Below are 21,895 nucleotides of genomic sequence, written 5' to 3'. Positions count from 1 at the left end.
AACAAAATCCTGAGAATAAGGAAAGAAATTGGAGAGTTTAAGAGAAACCTGAGAATTTCACATGAAAATCTGAGAATCCGTAATGAAACTTCCAACATACACAGCTCCCTAATAGAGACTGCAACTAAACATTCATTTCAATGATATGTTTTATAGTTAAACACACAGCATGAAACCTAGACGTATATATTGCTTGCATATTGTTTACAAAGACAAGATATTCAGATGAATTGTCAGAAATGTGTTGTAAAAGGAAAGCTGGAAACATTTGGTTCAGTAATAATGGAGCTGATTTAACTCTCCCTAATCTATTTGCTAATAAGAAGGTGAGAAAATGAACATGGTTCAGAATGCATGAAATTATTGGAAGTAGAATCAAATCATTGTTTGTGTTTATAAAAGTTGAAATGTAATTTCCTGAGAAAAGGCCTTTGGGGGCGTGTCTCAGTCACATGGTCCCTGTCTTTCTGAGATTTCTCCTCCACCTCATCATATTCTGTAAAATAAACACATTTACCTCTTTAATATCTCCTTTGTATTGGATTAATAGTCATTGTTTTGTAAAACCTTCAAATACAGTAAATGATGCACTATGTAGGATTTCTTTGATCTTTAAACAATAAATGAAGAGAATAGAGGACATTTATCAGATGAGTTTTCTTAATATTAACACAGGCCATGTGTATAAGATGTGATAGAGATGTCCATCAAATTTCACATCATTTTACAAACTGATTCAACTGTAGAAATGCTACAAAACAATAATACATTTTAAATAGTATTACATTTCTATTTTCCTGTTAAATGTTTGGAATAAATAGATTCCAGTCCTTACAAGATTGTGTTTATAAAAATGTGGAAGTAAAAGAGCCATAAATATACAGGTCTTATCTAAAGTGTGTAATAAATCTGGCTGCACTTGTTAAATGACAGAACAGAGATTTGTTCTAAAAACAGTCAGCTGATGTTTATATTATATATCACAGGTAATATTTACAGTAGGTCTTATCTAAACTCTTTAATAAATGCACTTGTTAAATGACAGAACAGAGAGAACATTTGTTCTAAAAACTCTTCTGAAAGTTGATATTTATTATATACCATATATAATCTAATCATATATAATCTAATCTTTGACTTTGCTGCCTGTGCACTTATGTACATTACAGAATAAACAAGAAGTCACTCACCTTCTGTCTCTCCTCCATCCTGTTCCTCAGTGATGACATCATCATAATCTTCTGGATTGTCTAATCAACAAATAAATGAAGAAGTAATAAACCAGTGTGTGTGTTGATCTGATAGTAAAATACTGAGTTACTGAGTAGAACACAACGTTTATATGAAAAATAAAGATAACAGAAATAATTTAAATATATAAACTATTACATATTAACTTGATTATACTGATTTTATATTAACACTAAATTAAAATAGAATTCCATGCATGTGAGTAACTATTTATTAAATTATATATATATTTATTGTCTACCAGCTGCTGTAGTGAGAAAAAGGATTAACCAATAGGAACGGTGCATTTTCCCATTAGTGTGTGAAAGCTACTAGCCAGAGACTCCACTATAACCACTGAGATATGGAGGTGAGAGCTGATGAAGTCGCCTGCTGGAGCTTTACTGCAGTAAGAGGAGAAGAAATTATATCACTCTTTATAAGATGGAATTTTGGCCTTTGTTAAGACATTTATTCTTTTCCTTTTTTCTTTATTTATTTTTAGTAAAAATATTATAAATATTGTAAATGTATTTTAAGGCAACATTCTTAATTTGTTTAGTTGTAGATTGTGATGTTAAAAACAGCCAATATTTATTTTTTATGTCCTCATCACATTCAGATTAATTGGAAAATTAATGCATTAATGATTTCAATTAATTTAAAATTTATTCATGAATTAAAACTTTTTATTCCGTGTGACCACTAGGTGCTATTCACATTAAAATTAATAAATGCATAAATGTCTTAATTATTTAATGAAGTACATTTTATATAATTATTTTTATTATATTACACATTTTTAAATAACATTGAATTATTTTTTTCATATTTAAATACTTTTCACTTAATAATGAAAATATTTACTATTAATATTTTTATGGATCTTATATATAATATATATTAATATATATGGAGCTCATGTGTATTTCCCTTCCTCTGTTGCAGTACCACTCTGGGCCAGTAGGTGGTACTGCCATTATAACTTGTTGCTTCTTTTCATCAGCATTTTTAAATTCAATTTGGATTTGCTCAAGTGATACTTTTGTAGAAATTAATAATTATATGTTACAGAGAATAGATTAAATTAAAAGCCATTAAATATTATTTAATTAATTATTGTTCAGTGATATTAATGTAGATTTTTAAGTTAAAAAATATTGGTAAATTGCTTAATTCATTATGTAAAATACATTTTGCTGAATTTATAGACTGGTTACTAAAATGATGGAAAATAATAATTATATTAAAGTAATATTAAAGAATCCAAACTAATAAAGGTTTTGATTATGACAGTGAAAGATGGAAGTAGACAAATAGACAGACTCTGAAATCCCCCCGTGCAAGCATGTGGTTTGTCCTGAAATCAGTTGTTTCTAAAGATCCCCCCTGTGGTTATTTACTAAATGGTTTGTCCCAGCTGGTTGTCTGTCCCTATTGGGTGAAAGGTCAAAAGAACGCGCGCGCAGCGCTGGAACTTTCTAGACTTGAAGAAGCGAATGGATTTGTGTTTTTTCCCTCACGATTAGGAGCAAATCATAGCAAATTGTTCCTGGAGTTAAATGTGATGACATTTATCTGATGAGTGCAACAGTGAGGGTCTAACATGTTAACAGTCTACTGGTTTGTATTGCTCTAGCGTGGACAGCAGCCTGGAGACTTGCTAGTTGCTAAGCTAATTGTCCGATGCTAAGCCACGTGTTTAATGTCACCGGTGTTAATGATAACATGTGGCATCTATTTTTCTGAGTGATGTACATCTACGTCACATTGTATTACTGTTGTGAATGATTTATATTATTATTATTTAACCTAAGCTTTATGATATTTTATGTTTTTTATTGCATTTTACTTTGTTGTCAGTAGTTCAACCAGTGCCATAAGCCATTGTAATATTTAATTGGTGAATTGATTTTGGGGATTCTGACCATATCTATAGGTCAGGTTTTTAGTCGAGACTGGACCCAGAACCTTTTCGAATTGATTCCTTGGATTACTTTTCCCTGTCATGGATGACGAGCCCATAAGATACTATCAAGTTGATTGATCTTCAAGTGCGGTAGGAAGGATTGTGTCCACACACAATAACGAACCGAATGGAAATTCGTGTGATGATCCAAAGTGGAGCACTAAGACTCTAGTAGACCCGGGCCGGTTTTATTTTCTTTACGTGCACAGTCTTTGATTTTATTTTTTTTTTTAGTTACATATTGAATGCATCACTAGAGTTCTCTTTAAAAACATTGTGATGTAAATTGCATTCCCTTTGTGATGTTTGTTAACCATACACACCCTTAATTAGTAAATATAAATAGTTAAATTTTACTACTGTGTCCTGGGTTTCTGACTCAGTGCATCACTTAACTCTTGGCTCTTGCCAAATCTAGAACCTTCTGAAGCTGGTCTACTCTATAGAACGTGATGGTGCCACTTGTGGGCTACACAGCAGATGGGGCACTAATTCTAATAATTAATTAATGGAAAATGGTATTAAACTATTAGTATTTAAACAAATACATTTAAGGACTGTAAGATATAATGATAGACGGAAGTAATTTTATTAATGACAATTACATAATTTACTTCTGATTGTTTTAGATGTGGGTGTGACTTGTATCGCAGCAGCATTATGAAAATAAATAAATATATATCATAAGAAGGTAAAAAAATAGAGCTTAATTAAATGTTTAAGGGGATTTTTTTAATAACAGAGAAACTCCCTGACCTGTGGTGATGTTTGTGTTTGTTTCAGCCGTAACTGCATCATCATAGTTTTCGGACACATCCTCTGTCAGAATGTAGAGATAAAAGCTATTAAATCCACATGAATGTCATTAATGATCATTTGGATGCTTGTGGATGCAACACTGTCACATTATTATCATACCTGTCAGTATAACTGACTTCTGATCAGCTGTAATGGCCTCATCATAATTCTCAGCTTCATCCTCTACACCAAAACACAGAGATTTAAAGAGATTTAAAGTTTACTGAAGTGGCAGTTTGTACACTGTGGATTTGTGTGTGTGTGTGTGTGTGCTCTCTAAAACAAATCCCAAAACAGAAGCACACCCTCCACGTTATTAGCGATGGGTCCAGCAGTGACGGCATCATCGTAGTCCTCTGGTGGCTCAACTCTTCCTGTATCACCAAAATGAAATAAAATCAGAGGCTCTGTACAAACAGCTCCATCACATTCTGACCTCATGGTTTAATGTCAAGTCACTCAATTTATCTGATCAGTTAACAACTGCACCCACTTATGAAGTCACTGGTGTCGATGACATCATCATAATACTCAGCCTTTTCTCCAATCCCAGACTTTACTGGAAAAAGAAGAGTTTGTGTGTTTGGGCTTTTAAACACATTTATACTCAATAAAATCCTCATCCAAAGAAGCTTTGATAAATGTGATAAGAGGGATTTCAGAAGCTTAAAGTAAGATAAGGTTGATTGTGAGATCTCATGTGTCAGCATTAAAACACTGGAGTTACTGTAATTCTTCTATACAATACATCATAATCACGTCTCAGAAAGGACACATTTAGTCATTTCTCATCTTTAATTGCAATTCGAATATCTTTCAGTTAATGGAGTCAGACAAACTCACACTCTGGCCTTTTTTACCTGAGAGAAGCTCATCATCCACATGCTCATACCCAGAATGCTGTTCTTCAGAGAGGAGACTTCCTGTTAGAGGAGAGCAGGACAGGCATCAGACACACACACACACACCGGGTGTAAGGCAGGGAGATGGGGGGGGGGGATGCACCTGCACAGGAAAGCCTGCACGACTGCATGCACGCTCACACACACACAGAGGCCTTTTTCAGACGTATGATATTTAACATTTGGAGTTTTATCAGTTCATAACAGACAGTCTTACTGTCCAGTGGCCACATTGGCAGATATTTATCTCTTTATCTCTATCTTTCTTTCTTTCTGGCGGTGCTGAAGGTGAGTTCCCCCAGGACACCATACACACTAGAACCTCCACTGTTTCTGTAATTCAGACACACCTCACCTTTATGTAAATGTTCCTTACGGTTTCATTCAGACATGCCTCGAGACAGCGCAGTAAAACACACAGTACCAGCGTGATCTTTGCCATTCTCGTGAGATTCTATTGTACAAGTGAGGTCTAACAAAATTCATCAAAAACTATCCATACAACCAGCCGGGGTCGGAAATATTCTAAAGCAAAAATCCAACAATCAAAACGGCACTATGGGGGAACTAGAGTGTGTTTCTCTGGGATTTTACATTTATACTGGAACTGGAGTGTGTGTGTGTGTGTCTCTCTCTCTGTTGGGGGGGGGGGGGGGGGGGTTATAGCATTGGACTAAGGTTCGTAAGATCCCAGGTTCAAACCCCACAACCACCAAGTTGCCACTGTTGGGCCCTTGAGCAAGGCCCTTAACCCTCAACTGCTTAGATGTTTAATGAGGTAAAAAAAATGTAAGTCGCTCTGGATAAGAGCGTCTTCCAAATGCCTAAATGTGTGTGTAAGAAAGAGAGAGAGGTTTGAGGCTTTAAACACACTTTAGTGTGAAACAATAAAGATAAACTTACTTTACGTTTTTTCTTATATATACATATATATACACACATACACAACTCACTTTCCTACTATTAACAATTTTTTTTCTTTTTTGTTTTGTCCATTAATTTACAGTTTTATTTATAGTTTGTGGTTTGGTTTCAGCTGTTGTCTTTGCTGTTGTTTTTTCTTCTTTTTGAGTGACGTTTTTTTTTTTTTTACCTGTTGTGTTAGTTTTTTTTCAGTTTTAACGTTTTTACTACCTGTTTTTTCTCAGTTTTGGACAGCTGTAGGAATAGGTTCACCTGCTCTTCTATGTCTACAGGTGTGTGTGCGGTGCTGCACCCGGCCTTCTCACACTCCTGTACTGCGGTGCTCTAAGTCTGACTGCGGGTTTTTCGCTTATTCGTTGGTTCTGTGCCGGACATCTCCTCCCGTTTTCTCCTCGGTTTTGTGTCTTTAGGTGTCTGTGGTGGTGTGCTGGTCTGAGGCTTCTGTGTTTCGGTGCGGATGTTGGGGCGTGGTCACTGTCAGCACTAAACACTGTACCGGCATCAGGTTCTGCGCTCGCGCTGTGTACAGTGGTACCGGTGTTTGAGTTCATTGCCGAGCGCGGGGTGTGTCTCAGGTCTGCTGGTGTGTTCAGGACTGACCTGTTCTGGTGTGTCGGCGAGGCCCACCTCAGGCATGGACTACTCGGTGCTCCCCTGCCGGCTGTCCTCACGCTGCTGCCGCTGTTTCCCGGCGGTGTCGTCCCGCGAGCTCCCCGGCTGCACGGCTCCGTGCGGGCGGCTCAGCCTTTTGTGACCGACGTCCCCGCACTCGAAACACCTCAGCCGCTCCGTGGTGGCGAAGACGGTGTAACTGTTGTTCCTGTATTTAACTTTAAAATTAACGTTTAGCTGACCCTCGTGATCGTTTAATATCATTAGGACTTGCCTACGGAAAGACAGGCTTCACGCTCGAGCTTTTATACCCGAGCGGGATGGGTTTCATGGGGCCGGTCAACTTCCCAAAGTGTGCCCGCTCCCTCAGGATCTGCTCGTTCTTGATGAACGAGGGGACGTTGGAGATCATCACTCAGGTTGCTGGCACAGACAGAGGGGTGACCTGGACCATGACATCTCTAACTCGTATCCCGTTTTTTGTTGCCGTGGTTATGAGTGTTTTTTTGGTCAGGAAGACCACCACTGCTTTATTTATTCGGGAGGCAGACTAGATGTTCTGGCACCTGATCTGCTCCCCCATCACTAGCAGAACTTCCTCCAGCAGTACACCATCTCCCACAACACACCTGACGCCATTCAGGAGAGACAAAGTCTCCCCTCCGGCCTCAGAGGCCATGGTACCTCGCTCACTCTCTCTCACTATAATCTTTTAACTTTTTTTTTTTTTAACTAATAACATGAACAATAAATAAATAAATGAACTCGACAGTATATCGCAAAAAACTTGGCAGGATGCCAGACAGCCTTCCGCACACTCACTCACACCCAGCGCATGTGTGTGTGTGTGTGAGTGAGACTTTACAATGTCCTGAGTAAAAGTCAGATCAGATTTCTCCCAAACTGCCACACAGCTGATCACATTTACACCCTACACACACTCACCCAAAAATGTGTAATTTAAAATAACTCTAAAATATTGGCCTGTTTTATTAATTTCCGAGTCTTTTGACTTCATTAGACACCGAGGCCTGTTCTATAGAGTGGTAGAGAGTGGTGTAGGGGGGAAATCATATGATCTCATTAAGTCCATGTACACAGGAGACAAGTGTGGAATAAGAATTAGCAACAAACACATTTCATCTCTCAGGAGCGCGGAGTGCCACAGGGCTGTAGTTTAAGTCCAACATTATTCAAAATATATATAAACGAATTGTCCTCTGTCCTAGAGCGGTCTGCGGCGCCCGGTCTTACTCTACATGTCTCAGAGATTAAACTCCTGCTGTACACAGACGACCTGTTCCTGCTGTCCCCCGGCGCTCAGGGACTAAAGGACAACCTAGACCTGCTGCAGCAGTCCTGTCAGACCTGGACCCTGATGCTCAACCTCAGCAAGACTGAATATGTCATCTTCCAAAAAGATCCAGCTCTCAGGGAACAAAACACTCATTTAAACTACACACACGAGACTGAACTTTATAGTAACAAAACATTTACATATAATTCTATACCATTAAAAGACAAACATTTGTGGAAATTCCAATTAGAATTTGGCTCAAAATATTTGAATCAGTGATTGAACCCATCACCCTGTGTGTCAGTGGAGTGTGGGTCTCGCTCACACACCAGCAAGTCCACACATGGGACAAACACACAATCGAGACACTGCATGCAGAATGATTTTAATAGAAACACCAGGAATAACACGTGCAGGGCAGAATTAGGCCGAGATCAGTTACTGATAAAAATACATTAAAAGGACATTAAATTCTAAAAGAGAGCGAGAGCAGAGAGAAGGGGGATGAGTGACAGCTACCCGGGGTGACATCCTGCCAGCGGCGGCACTGATCTGAATGCTCAGGATGGGGTTAACAGTTGCATGATCAGTTTTCTATCACTCTTTTGCGTGCCACATATTTTCATGTCACCGTGTGGGACAATAATCTCCAGCCCTGATTCTAGTTTGTGTGTGTGTGTGTGTGTGTGTGTGTGTGTGTGTTTACTTAATCATATATCTGTGCTTAAAACAAGTATTGATTCATCACACGACAACGTGAGTAAAGTAAGTTTAATAAATAATAATAATAATAATAATAATAATAATAATAATGCAGCTGTCATCACTTTATGAGTGTAATATCATGTATGTAATAAAATAGACTTTAATCACACTTGTGTTTATTAACTTGTGTTATTATACTGCTTGACTACATGAAATTGCATTTTTTATATAAAGGTTATGATAATTATTTTGTTTTGTTTTAAATGAATGAAAAAGTTAAAAAAGTTAAAGCAAGAGTGTTTTTATTTATTAATTATTTTTTGTCAGCGTTCTGAAGGGGAGATTTGCCACACACACTAGATCCGGCACTGAGACAGAATTCTGCTGATAAACATCTATTAACAGTTCTGATTTAGTGCAAGTGTGTGTGTGTGTGTGTGTGTGTGAGAGAGAGAGAGAGAGAGCTTTCCTGTGCAGGTGCATCCCCTTATATCTGCCTTATGCTTGTTTTGTGTGTGTGTGTGTGTGTGTGTGTGTGTGTGTGTGTGTGTCCATCTGTGTTCATGCAACATATATTTTACTGGTCGGATGTTCAGAAAGGTGAGTCCTCATAAACCATGGTTTTTAAATGTCCCCCATAAACACTTTATACTGAATGTGTGTAATAAGGACAGCTGTGTGTGTAACAGGCCACATATTATTAATGCTGTGGAAGAATATTGTCAGACATTGTGCAGGATGAGATGTGTGTGTTTAAAATCCACAGAACAAGAGGAGCTTCATTCACTCTGAGCTTTTCAGCACACTTTCACATTAAACTAAACTAAAGCATCTCAACTCGGGTAGTGTGTGTGTGTGTGTGTGTGTGTGTGTGTGTGAGAGAGAGAGAGAGAGAGAGAGAGAGCGAGAGAGAAACTATACACTACAGTAAATACTCAGTATTATGAATTAATTTGAGGTTTATTCTGTAGCATTTCGTAGTGTGAGTGATTTTACTAATTACAATGTTGTACAAAATTAGATGTGTTTATTCTGATGTGAAAACTGTTTGTGCAAATGTTATCATCCCTCTACAATTTTATTTACTTTTTTAGCCACACACTCTGTACTGCCTCCCTGCAAGATGCCACCCTGCCCATGACTGCCCTTCTTCTTCTTTATCTTTCAGCTGTTCCCTTTTAGGGGTCGCCACAGCGAATTATCTGCCTCCATCTAACCCTATCCTCTGCATCCTTTTCTCTCACACTAATGTGAGACCCATGACTGCCCATGTCACCAATATCTAAATCCTCCACTGACCACATGTACTCTAACTGCACATTTCCTCTCACACACATTTCACTTATTTTTGTTAATATTTTTGTAAATAAATGAATCAGACTGGATTTGGGGTAAAATCTTGCTTTAATCACTGAGTTTGCATTGAGGGGTGTATTTAGTATTGAGTGATTTAATCATTTGCATGCAGTGAATTTCAGCTCCAAGTTTAAATGGAATACAATAAGTGTGATGTAGAACAGTCCACATATCACTCACCTCTTTGAGTGGAGCTCGTGATTCTTCTAGTGATGTATCTGTGGTTGATCTCCTCATAGACTGCCTCAGGCTGAGTCTTACGCCTCGTCTTAGAGACAACTGGGAGAGCAGAATAATAATAATAATAATAATAATAATAATAATAATAATAATTGGTGTTGTAGAGAAAATAAACTGTGTGAATGTGTGGTACCTCTCCTGAGCACTCTGTTCTGGTAAAACAGTACCACCAGAAGCACTAAGGCAAGGAAGAGCAGCGTTCCCAACACAAAGAGAACCAGTGGAGGGGTGGGTGGGGCTACAGCTGGTGGAGGATTTGGAGCGCCTCTTCCTGAAGTCAAAAACACAGAAGAGGATCTTAATACAAGAAAAATAGTGAACAGTATCAAATATTGATTTGTAACAAATATACATACCTGATGTGGTGGTGGTGGTTGTAGTGGTGGTGGTGGTGGTGGGTGTAGTAGTGGACACTGTGGATATGTCTGTATTTGCAGAAAAAAAACTAATGCATTAAAAATATATTCTTACTAGATCAGGTTTCTGACCTGCTAAGCTTTCAAGCTAACATTAAGCTAACATCTAAGATTATAAACAAAAGTTATCTAGTTTAAAAAAAAAACTCAGAAAAGTGTAGTGAGTGGAGAGAGAAAGCTGAAAAGTTAGCACACCCCTCTGACCTGCACAGGTGACTTCAGCATGAGAGCAGTCAGTGTGTTTCTTCAGGGAATGATGACAGTCCCACAGGTGAATCTCATCCCCTCGACACTTCACTCTGTTCAGCCAGATAGTCCCTTCACCAGGACCAAAGCTAACATTCCTATCAGCACTCAGCGCCGAGCCACAGCCCAGCTGTCTGCACACCACCTGAGCGTTCCTGATGTTCCATTGATCATCACAAACGGAGCCCCACGTAGCGTTATGATACACCTCCAACCTCCCAGAGCAGCTTCCCTTTCCTCCACTCAGCCTGAGAGACCAGTGCTCTACATCACACATGAGGAAACACATCAACGCTAAGAAACAGCTTCACTTACACACATCTAAGTACTGTATGACAGTATGCAAACACAACCTTATATTACACTCTTACTTTGATATGGTATAGAATAATCATTTAATATAATAACTTAAATTATATAAAAGTAACACATGCTTTGGGTTCTCTTTAAATGTGTAGAACATAGATCCCATCAGTATGTTTTTATAGGTAAAGTTAAAATAATTGTAAATTAATTTTATAGCAGCATAAGAACCCTTTATAAACACTATATCGTTAAACTAACACAGAAAGTCTTAAATAAATGAAAAGGTTTCGCGGTGTACTTTCATTACAGTAAGTAATGCAAAAAAAAAAATTATAAATCAATACTATAAAAAATATATATATATTAGAATTATTCATATTTCCTTACTTAAGCAGTGTTTCTGAGAGGAAAATGAAGAGCAATTTTCTTGTGTATGTGGAGACTCTTCATCATCTGCAGTAATAAAATACACACATTAATAAAAAGTTACCACTATATACAGTATATATACTGTATATACTGTTGCAACGGGCTCATAGCCAGTGCGCTCCGTAATAAAGGGCTTTAATCTCATCCAAAGGAAAAGGCAGAAGGAACCGGTTCAGTACCTTGGACAGCACAGAAGCCTTTAATAACGGAGCGGAGCGCGAAGAACCGCGAAGGCGCTTGCCGGTGAGTGTGAAGAAATATGCACCCCTGATTTACACTACCCTCCTCTCCCCACAGCATGAATCCCCGCCTGTGTTCACCCCGACGAGAAGGCACCTGCGCACCGGCAGCTCTGCTTCCGTGACTCAACGCGTATCCGCCCCGACCGTGCTGCCAAACCCCACCAGCCCATACGAACGCGGATCCACTCCTCTCTTTCTCCTTCAGGACCAGGAACCCAGCACCTCTACATCACATTTTTAATTGTGTGTTTTGTCACCATGCACCTGCACCTAAATAGTGATGCACTGTTTTGTGTATGATTAAACTCAATGCAGATATTGTAAGTTTTGCAGATATTATAAATTTCTGTCATCCTAAAACATACAGAACCTGAACCATGCAGCGGAAGGTATATGGTTAGTGTTAGAAAAAATGCCTGGGCATGCATGGTAGCAGCATCATGTGTATGCGCAAAACCAGTGCCCTTGTCTTCCACTTGACACAAACTTCACTAATGAAACATTGCAGTTCATGGCAATGTACAGAAAAAAGTCTGACTCCACCCACCTGTGCAGGTAATATGAGCCACCTCCTCCTGATTATCACATGTGTTCTGTCCCCAGGGTGAAGATGGACACTGCCACAGATTAGAGTCGTGTTTCCTACACTTCAGTTTATCCAGCCAGTTAGGAGCAGATTTGACTCTTGCTTCAGTGTTTGACAGACTGCCACGCCTTCCACAGTTCAGCTCTCGACACACCATGTTTACTGTCTCATCATCCATCTGATTGTGACACACATTACCCCAGCTTCCATTGTAGAACACTTCCAGATTCCCCGTACAGCCCTCTGTGAGTCGTATTTCTTTAAATTCTGGTGAAAAAGGGCAACTACACAATTAAACATATTTATCATATTTCAACTTCTTACTCATTACTGTTTAAAATGTATTTTAAATTGTTCTTACATTTATTTAGTCACTAAAATTTAGAGTTTCTGTAAATTTTGTTTCTATCTCTTGACAGTCAGAAATTATGATATTCATCTGCATTCAGAAATTCAGCAGTAATAGAGAATCTAAATAAATCACATTGCAGCTAGTGAATATCTGGTATTCAGACAACCATAGTTACATACACAACTAGCATTTTCATTTCACTTGTATGAAAATCTTTGGATGATGGGTCCCTGAATTGAAAATACAGACACATGGAGATCATCCACTCATTCACTAATTGACTCACTCCATGTCTATGCTGTTTTATCCTGTGGAAAGGGTTAACAGGGGGCCTGGAGTCTATCCCAGAACACTCAGCAGGGTACACCCCGGGTGTAAATCCATAATAGGGCTCATACATACATGTGTACACACACACTCACATGCTAATTTCCACACTATGAGCAATTTGTGAATGACAATTAGCCTAATCTGCATGTGTTTGGACCCTGAGGAAACCTATCAAGCACGGGGAGAACATGCAAACCACATGCCATAGATTTGAAATGGGAATCAAAAACAAACCCTGAAGGTGCAAGGCCACAGTACTAACTATTAATTAGGGGTCAGCGGATACTGTGGGCCAGACAACTTGTATTTTTTTTCTGGTAATGGTAAAAAGAACTTAAAATGCTGTGTAATTTTTGATCATATGCACAAGTGTAGTACATCATCCGAATCTGTAAAGGGTCCACTTTTATTTATGTACACTCACAATACCCACAAACATTGTGCTTTTATAAAATAGAAAAAATAAAGACGACACATTTTCAGCTGTCTCAGTCTCTGCCAATATCTTCACACACAGAGGACACATTTTCAGCTGTCTCAGTCTCTGCCAATATCTTCACACACATACATGAAAAATAAAAGTGTCTACTTTTAAATGAAGCAACCTAAATAAAAAAATATTCTCAAAAAGTATTCTCAGTTTATATAATCCATATAAAACCAAGGAGGGGTACAATCTTGACCAGAGATAGGACACGCCCACATTCTATTCACAGGGAAACAGTCTGGGTAAATTCAGTAAGGCCAAACCCCCATGAGACGGAACACGCCCACATGGTATTCACGGAAAAACAGTTTGGGTAATGTACATACAAGGCCACGCCCTCCTGAGACAGGGCACAACTACACGTTATTCACAGTTATATTTTTTGTTGCCTTCAATAACCACGCAAACTTATTTTCTCCAAAACACAAACATGTAAATACATGCTGCTTACATAATATTGTAGCCCAGTATATGCTAAATACAGTGTAATCGGACATATCCAGTATATGTTTATAAGTAACTGAAAAATATACAAATGTTGGAATATGTCAGAACTTCTTCAGGGTCCCAAAACATGCACAGACCCCTAAGGATTTAAGCACTGTGGTGCCACAAACGAAGATAATACTATAAAAGTATCACACTGTACCTGAGCACAAAACTCCTACGTCCTCCTGGTGTCCACATTCCCCCTCTTCACACAGCTGAGATCTGCAGTTCCACAGGGACGTCTCGTTCCCCTCACACTCCACCTCATTCAGCCATATGGACCCAGTTCCAGGACCAAACCAGGCTGGTATGTGGGTACTGAGGGCAACTCCACACTGCAGCTCTCTGCACACCACCTGTGCATCCTCAATATCCCACGAGTCATCACACACTGTCCCCCATGAGCCGCTGTGGTAAACCTCCAGTCTTCCTGCACAGTCTCCCCCAGAACCAACCAGTCTGATGGACCTAGGGTCTGTTTTTAAAAAAAATATATTATTATTTTAATAAATTATGCAAAACTAAACTGCTTTTCTAAACTATTAAATTAGAACATGTAAAAATGTTAAAATATTTCTTATATTGTCAGTTGTTGGTCTTTCGGCAAGGGGTCGCCACAGCGGAATATACACTCCGCACTACAACTTGGCACAGGTTTTACGCCGGATGCCCTTCCTGACGCAACCCTCCCATTTTATCCGGGCTTGGGACCGGCACTGCATCCAGTGGCTGGGAATCGAACCCAGGCAGGCAAAACACCTACCACTGAGCCACTAGTGCCCATTTATTATATGGTCAGTAGTTGTTCACTAGTAGGTGTTGTGCTACCTACCTGAGCAGGTGATGTAAAGCTGTTCCCCAGAGCTGCAGCTGACAGGTTGTGCACTGCTGCAGTTCCCCAGATGAACTTCACTTCCAGAGCAGCTGAAACCCATTACACACATGTGTTTGAGTTCAGTGGTGGATGGAGAGGAGCGGTAGTTCAGCACAGAGCCACAGCCCAGCTGTCTGCAGAGCACAGACGCCTCAGACAGACTCCACGAGTCCAGGAGAACTCTCCTCCAGTCCTGCCTGAAATAAATCTCCACCTCCCCCTGACACTCGCTCCCTGCAGACAACCGCACTCGCCCCTTATGAAACGCCATGGATGATCCTGAAACAGAAGAACATCATTTTAATATTTTAATGAACACTGAGTTTATACACTAACGTGGTGTAGGTGAGGTTAATATCTCACCATTACAGATGACTCCAGCATCAGGTTTATGAGAGCATGCAGCTCGACTCCATGATGAGATGCCACACTGTGATAGGTGTGTCTCATTCCCATTACAATCAAACACATCAGCCCAGATGTGGCCACTCCCCTCCGCAAACCAGTCCACCCCCACCACAGCCACAGCACTCCCACAATCCAGCTGTGCGCAGAGAACATCTGCAGCTCTCATATCCCAGCTTACACCACAAACTGTGCCCCAGTCACTGAGGTACTGGAGCTCCACTCGACCAGAACAGGAGTCCGGTCCGTTCACCAGCCGCGCCTCTGTGTGACCTGAACAAACAGCCGAGAGCTTTGTGAAAGAGGAACATTAACAAAGACACCTTAAAGTTTGATTGACATGTATGTGGTCTCTATTTAAACAGAAGTTAAATCATGATACTTAACCAGAACATATTAATCCCACATCATTGTCATGGGAGCAGTTTGAGTGTTTGAGTGAAGATGTTGTTGGACAGAAGGCAATGTCAGATTCAGTTCCTCTACACTGAAGCTCCTTTGTCCACACCTGACCCTCCCCTTGGCCAAAAGCAGATGATCCCAGCATCTTCACAGAAATCCCACAGTCCAGCTCTCGACACACAACCTCTGCATCCTGCTGGTCAAAGTCAGCATCACACACTGTGGACCAGGAACCTCCATGAAACACTTCCACTCTCCCAGAGCACTGATGAGGACCAGCACTGAGTCTTGGCTTTTCATCTGTGTTTTATTTAATTGTGTGAATATTGTGCAAAATTTAAAAAAATTCAGAATATGCAAAATTCTTAAACACTTGAAAAAAAAAAAAAGTGTGTTATGCAAAGCACTTGTAAACTAAGCTATTCACATTCTCTTACACACTAAAACTATTCTATATAATACAGTATATTGTAAATATTGCTATTTTTGTACAATACACATGAGCTACTTTTGTAATTTGTTCCCATCCATGAGTGTTCATAGAACCACAGTCCATTCGTATCTGCGGAAATTCGTAACTCGAATGTTTGTAAGTCGGGGACTACCTGGATTTGAACATAATTTGACTATATACATCTCCAATATTGTGATACATGCTTACATATTGTAATTTCTTTTAAAATGTAATTTAGTGCACGGTGCAAATCTAGCAAACTAGCAAAACCAATGCCATTAATCACAGCAACAAGAGTAAGTCACAATACTAATTTTTAAGTAAAGGTTACTCTATATATACAATATCCCATATAGCTTTGCTAAGTACATAATATGGTGTTTGACAAGCAGGACATTAACCCATGGACATTAACCTACAGTATGTATACCTATACAGGAATTTACCTGAGCAGATGACTCCAGCATCAATAACATGGTCACAGACATGTCCTGCTTGTGAGCTGCAATTGTTTAGTGTTGACTCAGATCCTCTACAGTACAAATCGTATATCCAGATTGGTCCTGATCCTTTTCCAAACTCAGCCCAGTACCGCAGATCTACAGGCTCCCCACAGTACAGCTCTCTACACACCACTGCAGCATCGTTCATATCCCAGGCTGAAGCACACACTGTTCCCCACTGTCCATTATGAAGAACCTCCACTCTCCCAGCACAGCGACTTTCACCATTCACCAACCTCACGCCATCTGAGATTTTTAAGATTTTTATTAAACTTTATTAGAATTTTTTTAACCTAATTTACATATTTTCACTTTTTTCATAGATCTGGTGTTATTTACCAAGCCCCCCACCCCACTTCAGATCAGTGTCTACAAAGCTCTACATAAAATTAACACCATTGACATATATTTACTCAATTACCCAGACACAAAAGACACATAATATTTTGATAAGATTTTTTTTTCTTTCCTTTACGTGTTTCTGTCTTAGTGGTAACATCAGCATCACACTATATCCTCTGTCAAAATGAAATCAATGACAAAAATCCACTTTGGTGTAATTTATGACTGTATTCATAACCAGGATTACAAAACTGATACATTATTAATATACCTGTCAGGATTATTGTCTTCTGTTCAGCTGTAATGGTGGTGTTACTTTTCCCCTGTTCATTCTCTACATTAAAACACAAATATTTATACTGGTAAATTGATATTAAACATTAAAGATGTAGGAATGACAAAGTTACTTAGTGACTTAAGTCCAAAAATAAGTTAAGCAAATTTTGCAATAAGCTATTAATCTGACAGTGCCAGCTTATTCATGAGCAAATTTCATTCACGCAGTTGGACCTCTGCCTTTATGCACAAACTTAAAACAAGATTGCAGGCTTAGGAAGCATTTTTAGCTAAGATATTGTTGCATATGTAGCTGTTAATTTAATAACAGAAATAGCATAAGAATACACCATCGTACAAATAATTAGAATGTGATACTTATTATTCAACAACTTATAAAATAGTATTTGATCAAGCATGTTACAAAGCAATGATTTTTTTTAATCCTTGATTTCTTCTTTGAAGAATTTGATTCATAGTGTGAATTGACCTTCTTGTTCCAATACTTTAAAATGAGACCTCATACTAATATTGCTAATTATTAGGATTAGGCTTGCTTGTCCTCCCAGAACCACTATTTCACAATCTGAGTCCTGGAATACGGCCGTGCAATTTAGGAGGAAAAAAAACCCTCCATAGACATTATAACCTTGTGATTCAGTGCATTCAGGTCATCAGCTGACTTAATTTTTGCCTGATGGGTGCATCATGCGCTTCCTTTCTTGACCTGACATGCCTTCACTCTGGAATAGGCTCAATCTGGACTCATCAATCTACATGACATTTTTCATGCTACAATGGTACAAAGTCCAACTTTTCTTTTGAAGTTGCTAATTTAGTACTATACTTTCAGTTATTAATAACGCACTAAATGGCAATTAAAAAATATTTTAGTTTTTTTCTGCAATCTCCTTCTTTTATTTATTTATTCACTATTCTATGTATTTGCTTGTTTGTTTTTGTAATTGTTTTGCCTGATGCAGATCTCTCTGACATGGTAACGTGTTTCTTTACAGTGACACTTTACACACAGACTTTACACTTTCTGGACAGTGTATGATGATTAAAAGTTTACCTGAGCAGGTGATTCCAGCATCATAATCATGATTACAGAAAGGCAACTTCCAAACATTTGAATTACAGTTCGTCAGTGATGCTTCTGATCCACTACAATCCAATCCAGCTGTTGAAATTGGTCCTAATCCTTTTCCAAAATGAGCAACATGGCGTACATTTACAGGCTCCCCACAGCCCAGTTCTCTACACACCACTGCAGCATCTTTCATGTCCCAGTCAGCACTACACACTGTACCCCACTGTCCATCATGAAGAACCTCAACTCTCCCAACACACTGACTTCCATTCACCACCCTCACACTGCCTAAGAGAGAGAGAAAGAAAAAAAGAAAGAAAGAATGAGGATTATAAATGATACATAACATAAAGAATCACAATCTTAGGGACAATTACTTAAGGATGATTATCAAACTTCCAACTGTAATTAGACTTTACAATAACGCTGCTCTGTGTCGGGAAAGGGATCTATTTGCACCTTATGTATAGTTTAGTTCCCACCTGTATACAGTATACAATCATTACCTGAACATAGAAACAGTATAATCATACTATTTAATAAAAAAATTTACCTCATTAATGTATCTTTGTTTGTAAACAGTGCATCTTTTTTTTTTACTTTACTTTTACCTCACTGCAATTCTTGCTTGTTGCTAAAAATGTGAACTGGCACCTTTTGAGATTAATAAAGTACTTTAGAGAACTAAAAAAGAAACTAAAGAAAATTGACAATACAAAATAAACAGAGCTACAGCATCTCATCGAGACCTGACAGGGTTTTTGATCCTCTCGGGGCAAGTCCAACCTTACAAAGAATTTATACGTAACATATTACGTAACATTTCTCTAAATTCAATTCAATTAAATTTTAGTTCTATAATGCTTAAAACAATGGTCATTGTCTCAAAGCAGCTTCACAAAATAAAAATAAAATTGATGGCAGTGTGTAAATGGAGTGTATTTATGGAAGCGGGAAAAATGTGTTTAGATAATAATGGGGTTGTCTCTGATGAACAAGCCAAGGGTGTTGGCGATGGTGGCAAGGAAAAACTACCTGGGATGGCAATAGGAAGAAACCTTGAGAGGAACCAGACTCAACAGGGAACCCTTACTTATTTGTGATAACAGATAACAGAAATTATATACCTACATCATGTGTGTTAGGCTGCTTGAAGGTTAATATAACAGAAGTTGTCTGGGTTAACATGGAGTCCAGTTCAGCACAGGGATGAGTCAGCAGGTGCTAAGTCTTAAATCAACTTTTAAACTGGTAGACTGTGTCTGAGCCCTGAACACTGTCTGGAATGTTATTCCAAAGCTTAGGAGCTAATTATAAAAATGCCCTACCCCCTTTTGCAGATTTTAATATTCTGGGAACTACCAGAAGTCCGGAGTTTTGTGATCTTAAGGAGCGTGATGGATTGTAGCTTATCAGAAGACTGGTTAGGTATGTGGGGGCTAAACCATTTAGGGCGTGGTACATAAGTTATACTAATTTGTAATTAATTCTAAACTGAACAGGTAGCCAGTGCAGGGATGATAATATTGGGGTTATATGACCATATTTTCTGGATCTAGTAAGAACCCTGGCGGCTGCATTTTGGACTAACTGAAGCTTGTTTATTGAGGATGCAGGACAACCACCTAGTAATGCATTACAATAGTCCAGTCTGGAGGTCATGAATGCATGAAGTAGCTTTTCTGCATCAGATACGGATAAGATCCTACTAAGCTTAGCAATATTTCTAAGGTGGAAAAGGCTGTTTTTGTGATAATAGAGATATGATTTTCAAAGGACAAGTTACTGTCTAATATTACACCCAGGTCTTTCATTGTCGAGCTGGTAGTAACAGTACATCCTTCTAAACGCAGGCTGAATTGTGAGAGCTCTTACAGTATGTACTGGTTTTTAAGCCAGTAAGTAATATCTCTGTCTTATCTGAAATTAGTAAGAGAAAATGATCGGTAATCCAATGTTTTATATCTTGGACACATTCAGTTAATCTAGACAACTTGGGTATTTCACCAGGTTTTTTTGAGATGTTTAACTCAACCTGGCTGAAAGCGCACACTTGACTGCTGGCGTGGCGCTTTCTTTCTCTCTTTCAAAACGCTGGCTTGTTATGAGGACATGGGTCTTTGTCTCTGTCTTTAATCTTCGACTTGCTGCACACTTTGTCCTTGCTTTATCTTTGTCTTTGCCCCTGATACCTTTACCAGTGCTATCCAATGCTAGGTATTGTGGCCGTTATATAAACAGTCTGCCAGTTGTTTTTATTTTCATTCACACTGATTACAGTTACGGGTCTGTCGTCTGTCTGCCTGTTCAGAACTCTGCAATGTAGCCGCCTGCAGATCTGCTCATTCTGAGTAAAATACTGTAAATATCAAAGGAACTGGTTATTAAAATGATGACATCACATTGATTTTTAATCACTTCATGAAAAAAGTCACTACAAAATGAAAGAAAACACATTTGGGAAATTGTTTAAAATTGAGAATAAAAATCTCCCACCCCAGAGTCAGATTAAAGTAAAAGTGTTTATTAGGACACACAGTAACAATGACAGTTTATGGGAACCGACTTTTCCTAACATCCATCTAGTAAAATGCATGTCTTAAAACCACACACACACACACACACACACACTTAAAAATGGTCCTTGCTGTAATGGTTTTCAACATGTGATGTGCAAGTGTGAATGATGAGTGTGTACTTACCAGCTGCTGTGAGTGTGAGTGTGGATGAGAGAAGAATAAAAGTCAGAAAGATTTCCATCTCCCTCCTCACTGTACACGATGTGTTCACCTCCACTCACCCAGAGAGACAGAGAGAAGTGTGTCCCCTCACTCAGCCCCCTACAGAGAGAGAGAGAGAGAGAGAGAGAGAGAGAGACCAATCACACTCAACATTACCTTATTAGAAAAAACATCATACAGACTAAATAACAAATCAGAGGCGGCATCTTTCACTTTCTCCATATATATCAATATAACATCAGCGCTGATGAACAGAGCTCCGCCTCCTGTGTCTAAGGTGTGTGACAGATGACCACAGCTCTGCTTCCTGTCTTTGACGTAAAGATTTTACTTTCTACACATCATTACACATTTTTAAGATAATTGTCTATATATTTAACATAATATGTTTGAAATAAAACTTGGATATACTTTAGAGCAGTTAATGTGCATCTTGTATAGCAGAACAGATTTATTGTCCTCTAACAATTACTCAACATGCAGACTTTATTGTATAAATAACTGGCAAAAAAAATGAGTACACCCTAAGTGAACATGTCAAAACTGTGTGGAAAGTGGCAATATTTTGTGTGAGCACTATCGTTATCTATCACGGGCCTAATCCTTCTGGGTCTGGAATTCACCAGAGCTGCACATTTGTTGCTGATCCTCTTCCGCTCCTCCATAATGATATTACGGAGCTGCTAGATGTTGGATAACACATGGCGCTTCACCACCTTCTGCTTGAGGATACACCCCACATGTGCTCAATAGGGTTCAAGTCTGGAGACATAAGCCTCGTTTACACTGCAGGTCTCGATGCCTAATTCTGATTTGTTGCCCATTTCTAATTTTTTTGACCGTCTGTTTACACATTCTTTTAACTTTGATTTATATCAGATTCAAGTGT

The 21,895-nt window shown here is 38.8% G+C and overlaps 1 protein-coding gene across 1 annotated transcript; it reads right to left on the bottom strand.

Moving 5' to 3' along the window:
- Positions 1-332: 332 nt before the first annotated feature.
- Positions 333-21,024, bottom strand: LOC128533932 (antigen WC1.1-like). The gene is made up of 21 exons (XM_053508167.1): positions 20,968-21,024; positions 18,248-18,553; positions 17,168-17,230; positions 16,498-16,800; positions 15,583-15,897; positions 15,154-15,468; positions 14,749-15,069; positions 14,077-14,391; positions 12,220-12,525; positions 11,389-11,454; positions 10,654-10,959; positions 10,378-10,458; positions 10,167-10,298; positions 9,974-10,072; positions 4,858-4,920; positions 4,491-4,556; positions 4,303-4,380; positions 4,118-4,180; positions 3,956-4,018; positions 1,191-1,250; positions 333-496 (listed from the first exon to the last, which is right to left on the bottom strand). The coding sequence occupies exons 2-21, from the start codon at positions 18,456-18,458 to the stop codon at positions 381-383; spliced, it is 3,342 nt and encodes a 1,113-aa protein (XP_053364142.1). The 5' UTR covers positions 18,459-18,553; positions 20,968-21,024; the 3' UTR covers positions 333-380.
- Between the last annotated feature and the right edge of the window lie 871 nt (positions 21,025-21,895).

The sequence above is a fragment of the Clarias gariepinus genome, chromosome 12 (genome assembly GCF_024256425.1).
Source record: "Clarias gariepinus isolate MV-2021 ecotype Netherlands chromosome 12, CGAR_prim_01v2, whole genome shotgun sequence".
Lineage (NCBI taxonomy): Eukaryota > Metazoa > Chordata > Actinopteri > Siluriformes > Clariidae > Clarias > Clarias gariepinus.
Note: the sequence above shows the minus strand (reverse complement) of the source record. Positions and strands in the feature narration are given on the sequence as shown.

Coding starts and splice junctions, on each gene's coding strand:
- LOC128533932 (XM_053508167.1), bottom strand. CDS start 18,458: ATGAAAGATGCTGCAGTGGTGTGTAGAGAACTGGGCTGTGGGGAGCCT. Junction 14,392..14,748: donor GCTTTACATCACCTGCTCAG/GTAGGTAGCACA, acceptor TTTTAAAAACAG/ACCCTAGGTCCATCAGACTG. Junction 10,299..10,377: donor CACATCAGGTATGTATATTT/GTTACAAATCAA, acceptor CTTCAGGAAGAG/GCGCTCCAAATCCTCCACCA.